Raw genomic sequence first — 13597 nt, forward strand, 5'->3', positions numbered from 1 at the left:
ACATTCCACTAATATTTTTCCACACACATTTTAATATAACACTAATATAAAAAATTAGGACCCACATTCCACTATCTTTTTTCACTAACTTTCCTTTATATTTCTTAAAACCTGTGCCGAACTCAAGCGGGACTCTTAGAGTTGAACGGAGAGAGTAATAATAATACTATCATTGCTTTGAAGTTGGGACACGTCACGTGGTATACAGCTTAAACACACGAAGCCATTTTGTATCTCTGCAACGGATTATCCGCTCCACTCTCTTCCAGTCTTCCTTCATTCATAAATCATTTCTACAAATGCAATACTTTAATAGTAAATTATAAGCGAAATAAACCCTCATTAACTACATACTAAAACAATATTCTTCTCTCTTTCATCGTTTTAGCTGTAAATGCAAACAATACTTTAATTAAATACAGAGTTCAATTAAATTACCCAAAACTTAACTACTCCTCCACCCTTTTCTCTTGACTTCAATTCAATCGCTTCTTTTTCAAGCAAATTCAGTTATGGAGAAGCAAAAAAGCTTCTCTGTGAAACCCATCAAGTTCTTGGTCTCCTCCTTCACTATCACCTTCTCAATCATCTTCGTCATCTTCTGCTTCACTTGGGTTTTCACATCCCCCGCTTCCATTCACCTGGGCGCCCAGAATCTCGGCGTCGAGAGCTCCGAAGGTAGTTTGCTAACTGCAAATTCTAGCTCCACCGCTTTTGGTAATACCAATAATCTGTTTGTTGATGGTATTAATGTTTCGGATAGTACTAATCCAACTGTGGAAGTTGTGAATGTTGATGGGAAAGTTGGAGAATTGAGTGGTGTGGTGGTGGAGGGAGTTTCTGGTGAGAGAGAGGATAGTTCAAATTCTAGCTCCACCCCTTTTGGCAGTAACAAGAATCTGTTTGTTGATGGTGTTAATTCATCGGATAGTACTAATCCAACTGTGGAAGTTGTGAATGTTGATGGGAAAGTTGGAGAATTGGGTGGTGTGGTGGCGGAGGGAGTTTCTAATGAGAGAGAGGATAATTCAAATTCTAGCTCCACCCCTTTTGGTAATAACGATAATCTGTTTGTTGATGGTGTTAATGCTTCGGATGGTCTTAAGCCAACTGTGGAAGTTGTGAATGTTGATGGGAAAGTAGGAGAATTGGGTGGTGTGGTGGTGGAGGGAGTTTCTAGTGAGAGAGGGGATAGTTCAATCAGAAGTAGTGTTGGTGATGGGAGGAGCAAAGTAGGTTGTGATGTTACAAGAGGGCATTGGGTTTATGATGCCAGCTACCCTTTGTACACAAATGTTACATGCCCTTATATAGATGAAGGGTTTGGGTGTGAGAGTAATGGGAGGTTGGACAGGGGTTTCATGAAATGGAGGTGGCAGCCTCATGATTGTGACATTCCTAGGTAAGGTTTAAGTTTCTTGTTTAGTCGAAAGCCGATGTTGATTTGGAGAATGGACGTGAACTATGTTTGATTTGTATGTAGGTTCAATGCTAGTAATATGCTGGAGTTGATCAGAGGAAAGAGGTTGGTGTTTGTTGGTGATTCACTCAACAGGAACCAATGGGAGTCGATGCTCTGTATGTTGATGGGAAGTGTGAGAGATCCGAGGAAGGTGTATGAGGCTCGAGGGAGGAAGATAACTAAAGAGAGGGGGAATTATTGTTTCAAGTTTGAGGTGACGTTGCTCAAAGCTTTCTGGACTTGTGGTGATTGATTTGTGTAAGTGTTGTATTGTTGAATGGTTTGTGTTTGTGTGTTGCTTTGTAGGATTACAAATGCACGGTTGAGTATTATGTTTCGCACTATCTAGTTCACGAGAGTAAGGCGAGAATAGGCAAGAAGAGAGGGCAGACGTTGCGCATTGATACTATGGATAAAGGGTCATCGAGATGGAGAGGGGCTGATATTCTTGTGTTCAATACTGCACATTGGTGGAATCATCAGAAAACGAAAGCTGGGTAAAGCCTTCTTCTATGGTTGATTTCTTGAAGATATTTTGAAGCATCTATGCCCTAGTGTGATTGTATGATATGAACATCATAAATCATCATATGAAACAGTTCTAGTTCAGCTCACACACACACATACAAAGAAAACATATTGTTTGCTTCATACAAAAATTTGCTTGTTGATGGGAAATTTTGTTGCCATCTCCTGTGTTATTTGATGACAGGATTAACTACTACCAAGAAGGCGATCAAGTTTATCCCCGCCTTGATGTCACCACAGCCTTTGAACGAGCTCTATTAACATGGGCATCGTGGGCTGATAAGAACATCAACTCACATAAAACGCGTGTATTTTTCAGAAGCTCTGCTCCTGCTCATTTCAGGTTTATTATACTAAGCAAGTTGAAACTCTTTCCATTATTTCCTGTTGGCATCAAATATGAATGATCAATGTGGTTTTCCTCTAACAGCGGGGGTCAGTGGGACACAGGAGGCCACTGCGGAGAAGCCCTTCGACCACTAAACGAGACATTCACCTCTGTCTACCCAGAGAAGAATCTGATCATGGAGCAGGTCTTGAGGAAGATGAAGACACCTGTTACTTTTCTGAATATAACGCGGCTGTCAGACTACAGACCGGATGCTCATCCGTCTATATATGGAAGAAAAACTATAAATCGAGGCGTCCAAGATTGCAGCCATTGGTGCTTGCCCGGTGTTCCAGATATCTGGAATGAATTGTTGTACTATCATTTGCAATCACAAGGCAAGGCCATTTTGTAGACTAGAAAACAGTTTTGTGTCTTCTAATTCTTTAATTTAGTGTGGTTTTCTCAGAATTAGGATTTATTTAGGCCGAAATTGTAAAGTCATCGACAGTTTAACTTGAGTAACTCCTCACTGTCCACAGCTTCATTCATCGAATCTAATCATATACTACCTCGGTCCCACAAAATTAGTCCACTTTCTTATTTTGGAAACTTTTTCACCACACATTACACTACTAATAAGATAAGTCCTACTATCTACTAACACTATCTAAACTATTTTTTCTTTCTCTTTAATACTTACCAATTTCGGTGTCATCCCCAAAGTATTTTTAGGGTACAACGTGAGTATAACTTTCTACTGGTTCTGTATGAATTATTTGGTGAAATCTATCACATACTAAGGGGCTTCTTGGTCTGATGGAATGGAATAAGGAGAGAATAAAATGGAGACGAGAATGGAATAAGGATGTGAATGAGGATTTCATTCCATTCTTGTGCTTGGTGAATATAAGGAATACAAATAGAATGAGATTGTGTAGTGCGTGCAATGTATGTAGTGTATGTATAGTGTGTGTGTGTGTGCGCGCGTGCAATGTGTGTGTGTACGCGTGCAATGTGTGTGTGCGTCAGTGCGTGTAGTGTGTGTAGTGTGTGCAATGCATGTGTAGTGTGGATTTTTTTTAATAATTAAAGATTCTAAAATTTAGTTTTATAACAAAAATTTAAAATTATAAATTTGAGTGATATTAAATTTAAATACTATAATATAATACTCCCTCCGTCCAAAAAAAATAGAGCAATTGGTGTATGACACGAATTTTAATGTAGAAAAGTAAGAGAGAAGAGAAAAAAGTAAGAGAGAAGGAGAAAAAGTAAGTGAGAAGTAGTGTTAGTGGAATGATGTGTAAGGTTATTATTTGTTGAAAACTTTCAATAAATGAACGTGCTCTATTTTTTTTGGACGGAGAGAGTATATTTTGTAATTTGTTAAAATTCTAAAATAAGAAGAAAAGAGAATTAAATGGAATGGAATGCTAAATGGAAAGAATGACCATTCTTATGTGGAATGGAATGATAATTCCTAAGAGAAAAAAATACTCCGTGTTAAGCAAATGAATAGTTAGGAGGTAGAAAAAATACTTAAAAATACTTTCCAATTTAAACTACAGAAAAGATGTAATTATAGATTATGCATCAAAAGATGTAGTTATAGATTATTCATAAAAAATGTAGTTATAGATTGTGCATAAAAAATGTAATGATAAAGAAATAATAATGGCAAGAGCAGCGCCACCTCAACGAGATTTGTGCTTGTTTGCTCGACCACGCAAACCATCTGTCTTTGAAACTGTGGGCTTCAGGGCCCAGACGGGTGATTCATCGGGACCATATCGATAATCATAGAAAATCTCTTCACCAGCTTGGATTTGCTCATTAGCATAGATGCCAACATGGTGATCACCGGCCACCAACATTACCTATATATATAGTGAATTCTATCTTAGGAAAAAAAAAACAGAAAAGTGAACATTGTCATAGAAAACAATCAATGGAAGATGGATACCCTCGCGTAGCAGTTTGGATTTGCTGAGTGGTTTGCGAATTTCAACTTGTCTCCCTTGCGGAATGCATCAATCACATACTGAAACAAGACAACTATATAAAAATGTATTACAAAAAATCCACATACACATACATTGCACGCACGCACACACAATACACACACACTATATACAAACTAATCACACACTTCACAAATTGCACACACCACACACACTACACATAATTTACCCACACTACACAATTTCATTCCATTAGAAGTGATACAGATATAAATTAGAGAAAATGTGGTTCGGTCAAGAAGAGGCTGCTTACCTTGTCATTCAAGTTAAAGAGGTATGATATATCGGCACGATCATATATCTTTCCTCGCCTATCTGCTTCCTCATGGGAGATCAATTCACCGGTATATTCTCCAAGGTAATCATCTTTGTTCACGGAATTCTGAAATAACACATCCCAATGTAACAAACCATAACATGACTACAATCATGATGATAGAAGGCTGCATTTATTTAATACCTTAACAAATGCTCCCCAACCAACAATATCTGACTTTGCTAAGAGGATCTATCAATGAAAAAAACAAGTAGTTTTCTAGTCAGATTTCATTACATGAGAGGAATATGGTGAAATTAGATGTGATCCAAAATCAGTTACCCTTTGATGTTGCCTCAGAAGGAGCATCATGTTGGCACACTGATTGTCTCCTCCTCGTCTTGGCGGCCTCCTAACGAACCGTCACCACAGCTGCACAAAGATTGAATTCATTGCTCAGGGCAGTCAAATATTCTTATTTTTCTCTTTGGATGTATTCAATATAAACCCAAACAAAAGAAAACCTCAAAAGTATAATGTATGAGTGAAATGGAAGTTCGAATAACACATCAAAATTGGTGCAAATAACTAGTTTCATAAACAAAGTACCTAAAACTACTTAATAACTTTGAAAATGCTCAGGCATCAGTAGTAGGTTTCGCAGAACATAATAACATTATTTATACTTATGTTTCTCGAAATGAGGAAAATAACATATTTTAGTATCATGAATGCACCGCATTTTTTCAATAAGACCACCAACACTTATATTTCTATCTATGTGAGAAAAATAACTTTGAGCTGTGTGATATTAATTTAAAGCAAAACGAGATACTGGGAGAAATGCAAGCCATGATGAACTGTGAAATACAACACTGGTGAAAAAATGGGTGGTATAAAAAGATGTAAAAACGACAGGAGCTCATGACATTCACTTGAAGAGATAAATAGACACTAAAACTCAATACCTAACCCAACAACTCCGGCAAACATCTGGATCGCATTCACGTTTAGCTGCAAAGCAGGGGCATTGTTTGCTTTTACATTGACCTTTAGCACAATGACACCCTCTGAAGCGATTTCTGCAGCTTTTTGAGCTCCTGGAAGTAGAGAATAATGAATAAATCAAATCTAATCCAACCTTGTAAAAGAATAAATGAGGGAACCACATCACAATAAGGTTTTGGGCTATTCAACATGTAGGTATGTATGAATATATCTAGTCAACACAGATGTAGTATCACATTAATCCTGAGTATGGAACTATACACATTCTCAATACTGTTCAATAAAACTGAGATGGAATTTAGAGTACCCGCAGTATTTCTCACAGCAAATTCCATTCTGGAGGCAAGGACACTGTTTCCCACACGTTGGCTGGCAACTGCATGGAGAATATTGCTTATATGGGATGTCCTTTCCCTCCGCAATCATTCTCCACAAGGACTGACGGTACTTCCTTGAAAACTTAACCTTGTCCTTGTGCACTCTTCCCCTTTTACGACTTATTCTTGATTTGGCTGGCATATCTGGCTCCTGATGTATCATCAGTAAAATCATTATATATTCAACAGCTCAACCTATGTTTCCAAAGAATGAATCATCAAACAAATTGTTAAGTTGTTCAACCAATTTCATAACACAGAAATAACATGTATCGTTCTTTTTCCTTCTCTCTTCAAACTCAAAAGAGACCTCTTGGATGTATAAGGAGCATTAATTGTTAGGAAAAGCTAAGGAAAGGCTACAAACCATAGGATCCATGCCATCCTTCCCAGCTTCATTACAATACGAGTTTAGCTTAGCTGAAGATCCACAAGGCATTACGGCTCCATCACCAGACATGTAATTAGACACTTCTTCGCAAGTTTTCAGACCAGAGAGCAAATTCCGAGCTATAAAACAACTATATGAACAAGACATCTGTATTAGCTTTTAACAATATTGCAAAGAAGGTTGAGAAACAAGGTTTAAGAGTTCCTAGAAGTACAAGAAACACATATACTCCTAAATTTTTATTGGTAGGTGATAAAGCAAGATATACAATTGATATGTTGAAATAAACCTTCCTAAGCAAGTTCAAATTTAACTTTAAAGACCTCTGATACAATAAAATTCAGAATACTAGATACAATCAAGGTGATATTCTTGACCATGAAATCAATTTTCACATACCTATTTTTTCCAAATATTTGTAATCCCTTGAGGTATAAGTCTTTCTCCAAAGGTCTCCAATTGCTCCATTTATGTGAAGCTTTGATTGAATTTCCTGTAGATTCGCATGTCTGCTTCACAGAGATCTCAGTGATATTAGATAAAAGATGGAACATAGCCAAGTCTTATATGAAAGATAATCTATTATACTGGATATTCTTTGACAATACCTGAAGATAACATTGATCTCCACAGGGCTTACGGTCCACTTCTGTAACAAATTGGCCAATTTGCCCTGCATTCTGCCAACCATAACTTATTCAAATCAACATATGAGAATATCTCCAGCACTGAAAATAAACCAAGCAAAACTTTTGCTTACATGACAGGTTGGAGCTTGGGAACAACCATGTAAACGGCAATCAAACACCTGCAACAAAGAAGAATGTATAATGTGATACCCACAAGCTGATTAAGACCCATACATACTGCAAATTTATATATTCTGAAGTTTAACTTTAGCACAGTGTGTACCCCGAACTGTACACCACAACCAACTTGAATATTTATTTTTCGACGGTGAAAATTGGATGATACACTACTTGGCTTTACAGTACCATTGAGCAGTCAACGATGGAGGATTAGTCAATCGATATTTAATGATATTTGTATGGGTATTCAATATTTTTTGCGACAATCATCTTGAGTTAAATAATTTTCACATACCATCTATGTTAAATAAACCCCATGATTTACTAGAAGGCAACAAACATTTGATAGTACAGTGTGAAAAGAGGAGATCTGATGGAAAAGTAACACCGAATTAAGTTGAGGCCTGAGGTTGTGGAATTGGAATTAGAGCCTTCAATTCCAAATCCAAAATCCAGTGTTTGGTATCCATTTGGATTTGAAATTCAATTACTCTAATTCCACAATTTGAATTCCATATCAAAAGTAGTGTAATTTCAAGTATTTATAAAATTACTACACATATTCACACACACTGCACACATTCACTGCACACATTCACACACACTGCACACATTCACGCAAACACTACACACACTGCACACATTCACGCAAACACTACACACACTGCACATATTCACACTGCACACATTCATATAAACACATTTGCACACACTGCACACACAAGCCAAGAACACATACCAGACAAAGAAATAGCTTCTCAACACCACTTGAGCAGAAAATGAAGTAGAACTCACAAGGCAAGACCACATACCAGACAACGGCGGCAAAATAGATTGTCAAAAGAACCTAAAGCAGCACTGAGGCTTTGGTCCAGATACACATTATCTCCAGATATCTCTTCCTTCAAAGGTTTCTTCTGTATCTCCCTTTGTTGATCTGTTTCCATGAGCATAGTGCAACGCTCCTGCAGCATATCATGGGAATGAATATATATATATATATATATATATATATATATCCCAACAGTAGAGTAGAAATTACTTGAAAGTTTTTCACAGAGAAATTACTTGAATTTCCTGAGAGGATCCTCCAACAAACTGGGTCAGCACATCAACAACTTCATTCCCTATCCCATACTCTAAGAAAGCCACGCTGTGATTCCAAAATAAACATGCCATAATTTATGACTTCTTAAAGAAAATAACATGCTCACATCAACAAAAATAATTCAAATTTCTAAAAAAACAAACTGACCGAATAAGGCGATCCTCCCCATCAGAAAATTTATGTTTCTCACCCTCCAACTGCACCAGATCATCTTCACTGTCGCTACAGTTCATTGCCTCACTGCAACGATGATCATAATAAATGCGTCTACGCCCTAGGACAGATTGATCATTACCCATTCTCTGATTTCTGTGTGTGTCAAATTTATGTTAAAACACGAGCAATTGCTCCAAGGTTGACTGTTGTTAAACCCAGAAACTAAGGGGCTTCTTGTTATTCCTTGATTGATTCCATAAAAAAAAAAATTATTTATTCAAAAATATTTTTGCCAAATATTTTGGATCATATTATTTTGTATTATACACTTAAATGTGTGTGTGTGTATATGTGTGCTGGTGCGCGTGCGCGTGCGCATAAGTGTATATATGGTAGTGTGTGTGTGTGTATATATGGGTAAGTGTGTGCATATGTACTGGTGCATATGTGTGTGTGTGCTATTGTGTGTGTACGTGTGCAAGTATGTGCAAGTAAAAATAAAAGGATTTCTAAATTCTAGTAGTGGAGAAGAAAAGAAACATTATTACAGGTGGAGTATTAAGGAAAGGAAGAGTAATGACGAGAATTTTGGTACCTATCCAAGAAAATCCACGTAGTATAGGAAGGTATCCTCTCGATAAGAGGAAGTTTGATTGTTCTAGAAATCACAACTTCTTTACTCTTAACAGCACCGTCTTCAGATCCTTGAACAAGTCCACTGACTTTACTGAGAGGATGGTTCATCCTCAAAGAAAGGTGGTTGCCTGAACTACTGGTTGTAGAATCAGCCCTTGATGCAGCCAATTCTTTGAGGTGAGAAACATAAGATTCAATGTTTTTGCTATTGTTTTCAAGTTTTTCCTATAAAGAATAGTGGCTATCAATCATCAGTGGCAGTGGAAAAATCAACAAAATAATTCTCTCAGTACATCTGGATTTAAGGATGATAGCTCAAGATTTAAACATGTTTTATTATGATAATAAAATAGAAACAACAATTAGAGCATCCACAACGCCGGCACTCGATGAGCCCGTTGGGCTTGTGCTGACTCGTGCGAAGAGCGCTCTTTCTCTGCAGCGGCGACGCGCCTGCCCAATGTGAGTGAGCGGGTGACACCCACACTGGTCGAGCGTCATTTTAATGCAACTTTTTTTTATTCTTTAAAAAAAATCCAAAAAAGTCTCAAATTTTTTTTCCGGTTCCCACAATAGATATGACTGTTTTTAAAATTTTTTAAATTCTTTTCATTTTTTTTATCTCCATTTCATCCTAATTATCTATAAATACAATCATTCGTCAGTCATTTTTTTTACATCAAACTATCTCTCACTCTTACTTCTTTATACAATTATTTTGCAACAATTTGAACCTAATTGGGCCAAATTCAGCAGCGAGTAGTCGGTTCCTCTAATCGAACATATTTGTGCGTTTTATTGGCTTGTATTTAAAATTTTTAGGATTTGAATTATGTAATTTTAATTTTTTAGGAATTTGTAGTGTCATTTCAGATTTTTTAATGAAATATTGTTATTAACGAAATGCTTTAAGTAAATGTAGTTTAAAATTGAATAATAGAATAGTGAGATCTATAAATAGGAAAGGGAATAAAATATGGTTATGCCATAATTAAAAGTAGAAATAAAATATAAATAAAAGTGGGGTCGGACTCATGAATAGTGAAGAGCATGCTCTCCACTATAGATGCTCTTAGATTGATATGGACTGGTAAATAAGAGAAAACAGGTAAAACTTACTCTAATGGAGACAAATCTTTCATTCTGAATTTGCATTTTCATATGTGAGAGTGATGCAACCAAGTTTGCTTTTGAATCAATCTCTTGTTCCCCGCTCTGTTTCTGTCAAAGAATGAGTAGATTTAATTAATAAAAATATGACGGACTACAAATTCACGAATCACATCAATTCAATCACACATTTCGATCGTAATTAAGTTACTAACAAGACTAATCAACATAAACGAAATTATTTCCCACCGCCTACAGATACGTTACAAGAGACGTATCGCTCTCTTGCTTCAGCTGCTGCACTTGACACTCAAAAACAGAGGAAATAATAAAAGATAATTCACCTCGTACTTTCTTCCCCGATATCACCCCTCTCAGTAAATAAGTAAGAGTAAAAAATAAATAAAAAAACAAACACTAATCCGCATCTCAATTCTCATCAAATTTGAAGACGCTTATAGTATCCGTCACCTTCTTAGCTAGTTTTCCATTCAAGTCTCAATCATACCACAAAAATGAGCCATAAAAACAAAAGGAAATCAACGATTCAATCATACGACATGCAAGCTCAATTTGGGGACGAACTCAACACTTAACTACCACCTTATGATCACAACAAAACTACTTGATGGTCGAATTCTCAGATCAAATTTCACCGAAATTAAACGCAAGACATCAACTTATGAAAATAAACATGAAAAGAGAGAAATAGAACCTTGAATTTAGATATGAAGACCATGACTCTGCTTTGACGACGATTTTTTCTTAGATCGAGAAACACAGAGCGCGATCGAGAGTGAGAGTGAGAGTGAGAGTGAGATATTAAGAGATGAAGTGGCGAGTGAACTCCATTATATAGAAAGGAAAGTATACAAAGCGATGAAGCAACCAATAATAAATGATTTGAATAGGCATAATTATCTTAAGTTTCACTTTTTTTCCATTTTCAAGCGAGTGGAATTTTTTTTCTAACTCCCTGCTATTTCCACCTAGATAAATTAGTGTAAATTCACTTATTTAGAATTAAAAAAATAATAAGATTTTAAATCGCCCAAATTTTAAAATAATAAATGAAACATTATTTTTAAAAGGCATGAATTTAACATTCGAATTGTTAAAGAAGAGTTTAACTAATTCATAAAACATGGAGTAGTAGTTGAATCAATTAAAGATTAACCACTTTTTTTTAAGAAAATAAGAGAGACATAGTTAAATTTTTTTTATTACTGTGACCCATATCTTTAGTTTGGGTGTATTCAAATTTCAACGAAAAAGTATGCTGGCGTTATCAGATTGAATAAAGTAAATCCCATTAAGAAATGCGTTATGCAGATATCTTTAGTTTGTGTATATTTAAATTTGAATAAAAATATGTTGGTGTCATCGAATTAAATAAAAATAAATTCTAGCGAGAAGTACGCTGGCATCATAAGTGCGAAAATCATATTTCAACGGAAAGCAGTTTAATGTAAACAATGAAAATCGCGTTGGCATATTAAATTGAAAAGAAGAACCTCACAACGAAAAGTACTAAGGTTGAGAAAAAGAATCTCGGCGATAATAACAATGACATATATATTCAATTGAGGAAAAAGTTAAGGGTTAGTCTCATGTGCACACATCACACTTGAAAATAATCAAATGAAATTATGTTTAAATACAATAATTAAATTCATAAATATAGCAATTAAAGTTTCATAATCCTAGAGATAAAACAAACCAATTATTTATAGAATGTGCCAATAACAAGTTTCATAGTTCTAGAGATAAGACAAACCAAATGTCTCAATATGAGAGTTGAGGAAGGTAATGAAAAATAGTGTATAAAAAGTAATTATGTTGGGCCAGCCCAATGTACAATGGGCCCACAATATAATGACACCCAACCCAAGCCCAAAATTCCGGATTACTCATATTCCACGTGCCATGCAGATGTGCCACGTATGAGCCACGCGGCAGTCTTCATGCATCACACCACCTTACTTAACAACTAACATACGCCTCTCTCTACAATTCTATTCAGATTTGAGACCAATTTCCGATTTAAAAAAAAAAAATTAAAAAATGGAAGGAGTGAACGTGTCAACTCACCCACAGATCCCCGGCGAGCCGACTCAGACCTCGACGGCGCTGCTGGAGAAGACCACCGCCACCATCCAAGGCTTCGGCCCCATCAACAAAATCCACCAGCACCTCTGCGCGTAATTAAGCCCTAATTCATTAATGAAATTATACATCTACTCCACATGTTTTTGTTGCAATTTCAGGTTCCATTTCTACGGCGACGACATGACGAGGCAGGTGGAGGCGCACCACTTCTGCGCCCACCAGAACGAGGAGTTCCGGCAGTGCCTGATCTACGACCGGCCCAATGAGGACGGGCGCCTCATCGGGCTGGAGTACTTGGTCTCGGAGGAGCTCTTCCTGACGCTTCCCGACGAGGAGAAGAGGTTCTGGCACTCGCACGAGTACGAGGTGAAGAGCGGCGTGCTCTTCATGCCGGGTGTCCCGGGCCCCGTCCAGCGCCAGGACCTGGACAAGGTGGCCAAGACCTATGGCAAGGTCATCCACTTTTGGCAGGTCGATCGGGGCGACAATCTGCCCCTCGGCATACCACAAGTCATGATGGCCCTCACGCGCGATGGCCAACTCTATGACAACCTCGCCCAGGGTAAAAATATGAATCTTTTAAGTATGGAAAAAGAAAAAGAATGACATAATTGTAAGAGGAGAATTAAAATGAGAACAATTTATGTCTATGCCATTGGATATGATATGATGAAAGTTAAGTTGCTGTGTTTTACTTTTGTTTGGTGATTAGATGTTGAGAAACGGTACAAGGTGTCATTTGCAAAGGAGAGTGAGAACCGGGCGAGCATGAAGGGACCGGTTCACGGGATACACCCCATGGCTAATGGGGGTGGGAAAGGGCTGAAGACCGTGCTGAGGGAGGTGGAGTGCAAGACCGCGGAGTCGACTGCGAGGGTCTTTGTTTGATACTACTGATAATTAGGTGTGTTTTGTGTATGTATCGTATGAGTTATGACTTGAGACTAGATATATACTATTTGCAGTTGTGAAATAAGATGTGCATATATCCTGAATTGTTAATCAGCCACGTAGTATACATGGTCGAATATTTGTGGATGAGATGATATGCCACTCTCTTATGCTCTAGAAACACGAGTATTATCTAATAAAATATTTAAATTCAATTTGATGTAGAAAAAATGAGTAAAAACTTAGATATAATGAATATATATAAAAAAAAGATACCTAGAATATATATGCAAAGAGTGAAATATCTAGATTATATTATAAAAGAGTATGAAGTTTTAGAAAATGAGAACAATTTTATATAAAATCATACTATACAAAAGAAAAGAGTAGAAAGTTTTAGAATA

At 36.8% G+C, this 13597-nt stretch overlaps 3 protein-coding genes across 3 annotated transcripts; 2 read left to right on the forward strand and 1 right to left on the reverse strand.

Moving 5' to 3' along the window:
* Positions 1-362: 362 nt before the first annotated feature.
* LOC125211550 (protein trichome birefringence-like 6) lies at positions 363-2865 on the forward strand. The gene is made up of 5 exons (XM_048111403.1): positions 363-1402; positions 1484-1676; positions 1769-1959; positions 2175-2333; positions 2421-2865. The coding sequence occupies exons 1-5, from the start codon at positions 513-515 to the stop codon at positions 2731-2733; spliced, it is 1746 nt and encodes a 581-aa protein (XP_047967360.1). The 5' UTR covers positions 363-512; the 3' UTR covers positions 2734-2865.
* Positions 2866-3897: 1032 nt separating this feature from the next.
* Positions 3898-10990, reverse strand: LOC125215621 (histone-lysine N-methyltransferase EZ3). The gene is given in 18 exon segments (XM_048117091.1): positions 3898-4198; positions 4285-4362; positions 4596-4724; positions 4803-4850; positions 4941-5008; positions 5011-5030; positions 5567-5698; positions 5914-6134; positions 6351-6504; positions 6774-6883; positions 6983-7054; positions 7135-7182; positions 7996-8148; positions 8252-8336; positions 8439-8600; positions 9043-9308; positions 10203-10304; positions 10909-10990. Coding segments are annotated over 18 exon segments (2055 nt in total). The 5' UTR covers positions 10933-10990; the 3' UTR covers positions 3898-4015.
* Positions 10991-12201: 1211 nt separating this feature from the next.
* LOC125211412 (oil body-associated protein 1A-like) lies at positions 12202-13297 on the forward strand. The gene is made up of 3 exons (XM_048111186.1): positions 12202-12394; positions 12461-12864; positions 13015-13297. The coding sequence occupies exons 1-3, from the start codon at positions 12258-12260 to the stop codon at positions 13188-13190; spliced, it is 717 nt and encodes a 238-aa protein (XP_047967143.1). The 5' UTR covers positions 12202-12257; the 3' UTR covers positions 13191-13297.
* Positions 13298-13597: the final 300 nt, after the last annotated feature.

Source organism: Salvia hispanica, chromosome 3, assembly GCF_023119035.1.
Source record: "Salvia hispanica cultivar TCC Black 2014 chromosome 3, UniMelb_Shisp_WGS_1.0, whole genome shotgun sequence".
Lineage (NCBI taxonomy): Eukaryota > Viridiplantae > Streptophyta > Magnoliopsida > Lamiales > Lamiaceae > Salvia > Salvia hispanica.

Excerpts from the sequence above, each read along its gene's own strand:
- LOC125211550 (XM_048111403.1), top strand. The coding sequence starts at position 513 with ATGGAGAAGCAAAAAAGCTTCTCTGTGAAACCCATCAAGTTCTTGGTC. Across the intron at positions 1,677-1,768 it reads ATTATTGTTTCAAGTTTGAG|GATTACAAATGCACGGTTGA; the intron begins GTGACGTTGCTC and ends GTTGCTTTGTAG. Across the intron at positions 2,334-2,420 it reads TCTGCTCCTGCTCATTTCAG|CGGGGGTCAGTGGGACACAG; the intron begins GTTTATTATACT and ends TTCCTCTAACAG.
- LOC125211412 (XM_048111186.1), top strand. The coding sequence starts at position 12,258 with ATGGAAGGAGTGAACGTGTCAACTCACCCACAGATCCCCGGCGAGCCG. Across the intron at positions 12,395-12,460 it reads ATCCACCAGCACCTCTGCGC|GTTCCATTTCTACGGCGACG; the intron begins GTAATTAAGCCC and ends TTGCAATTTCAG. Across the intron at positions 12,865-13,014 it reads CTATGACAACCTCGCCCAGG|ATGTTGAGAAACGGTACAAG; the intron begins GTAAAAATATGA and ends TTTGGTGATTAG.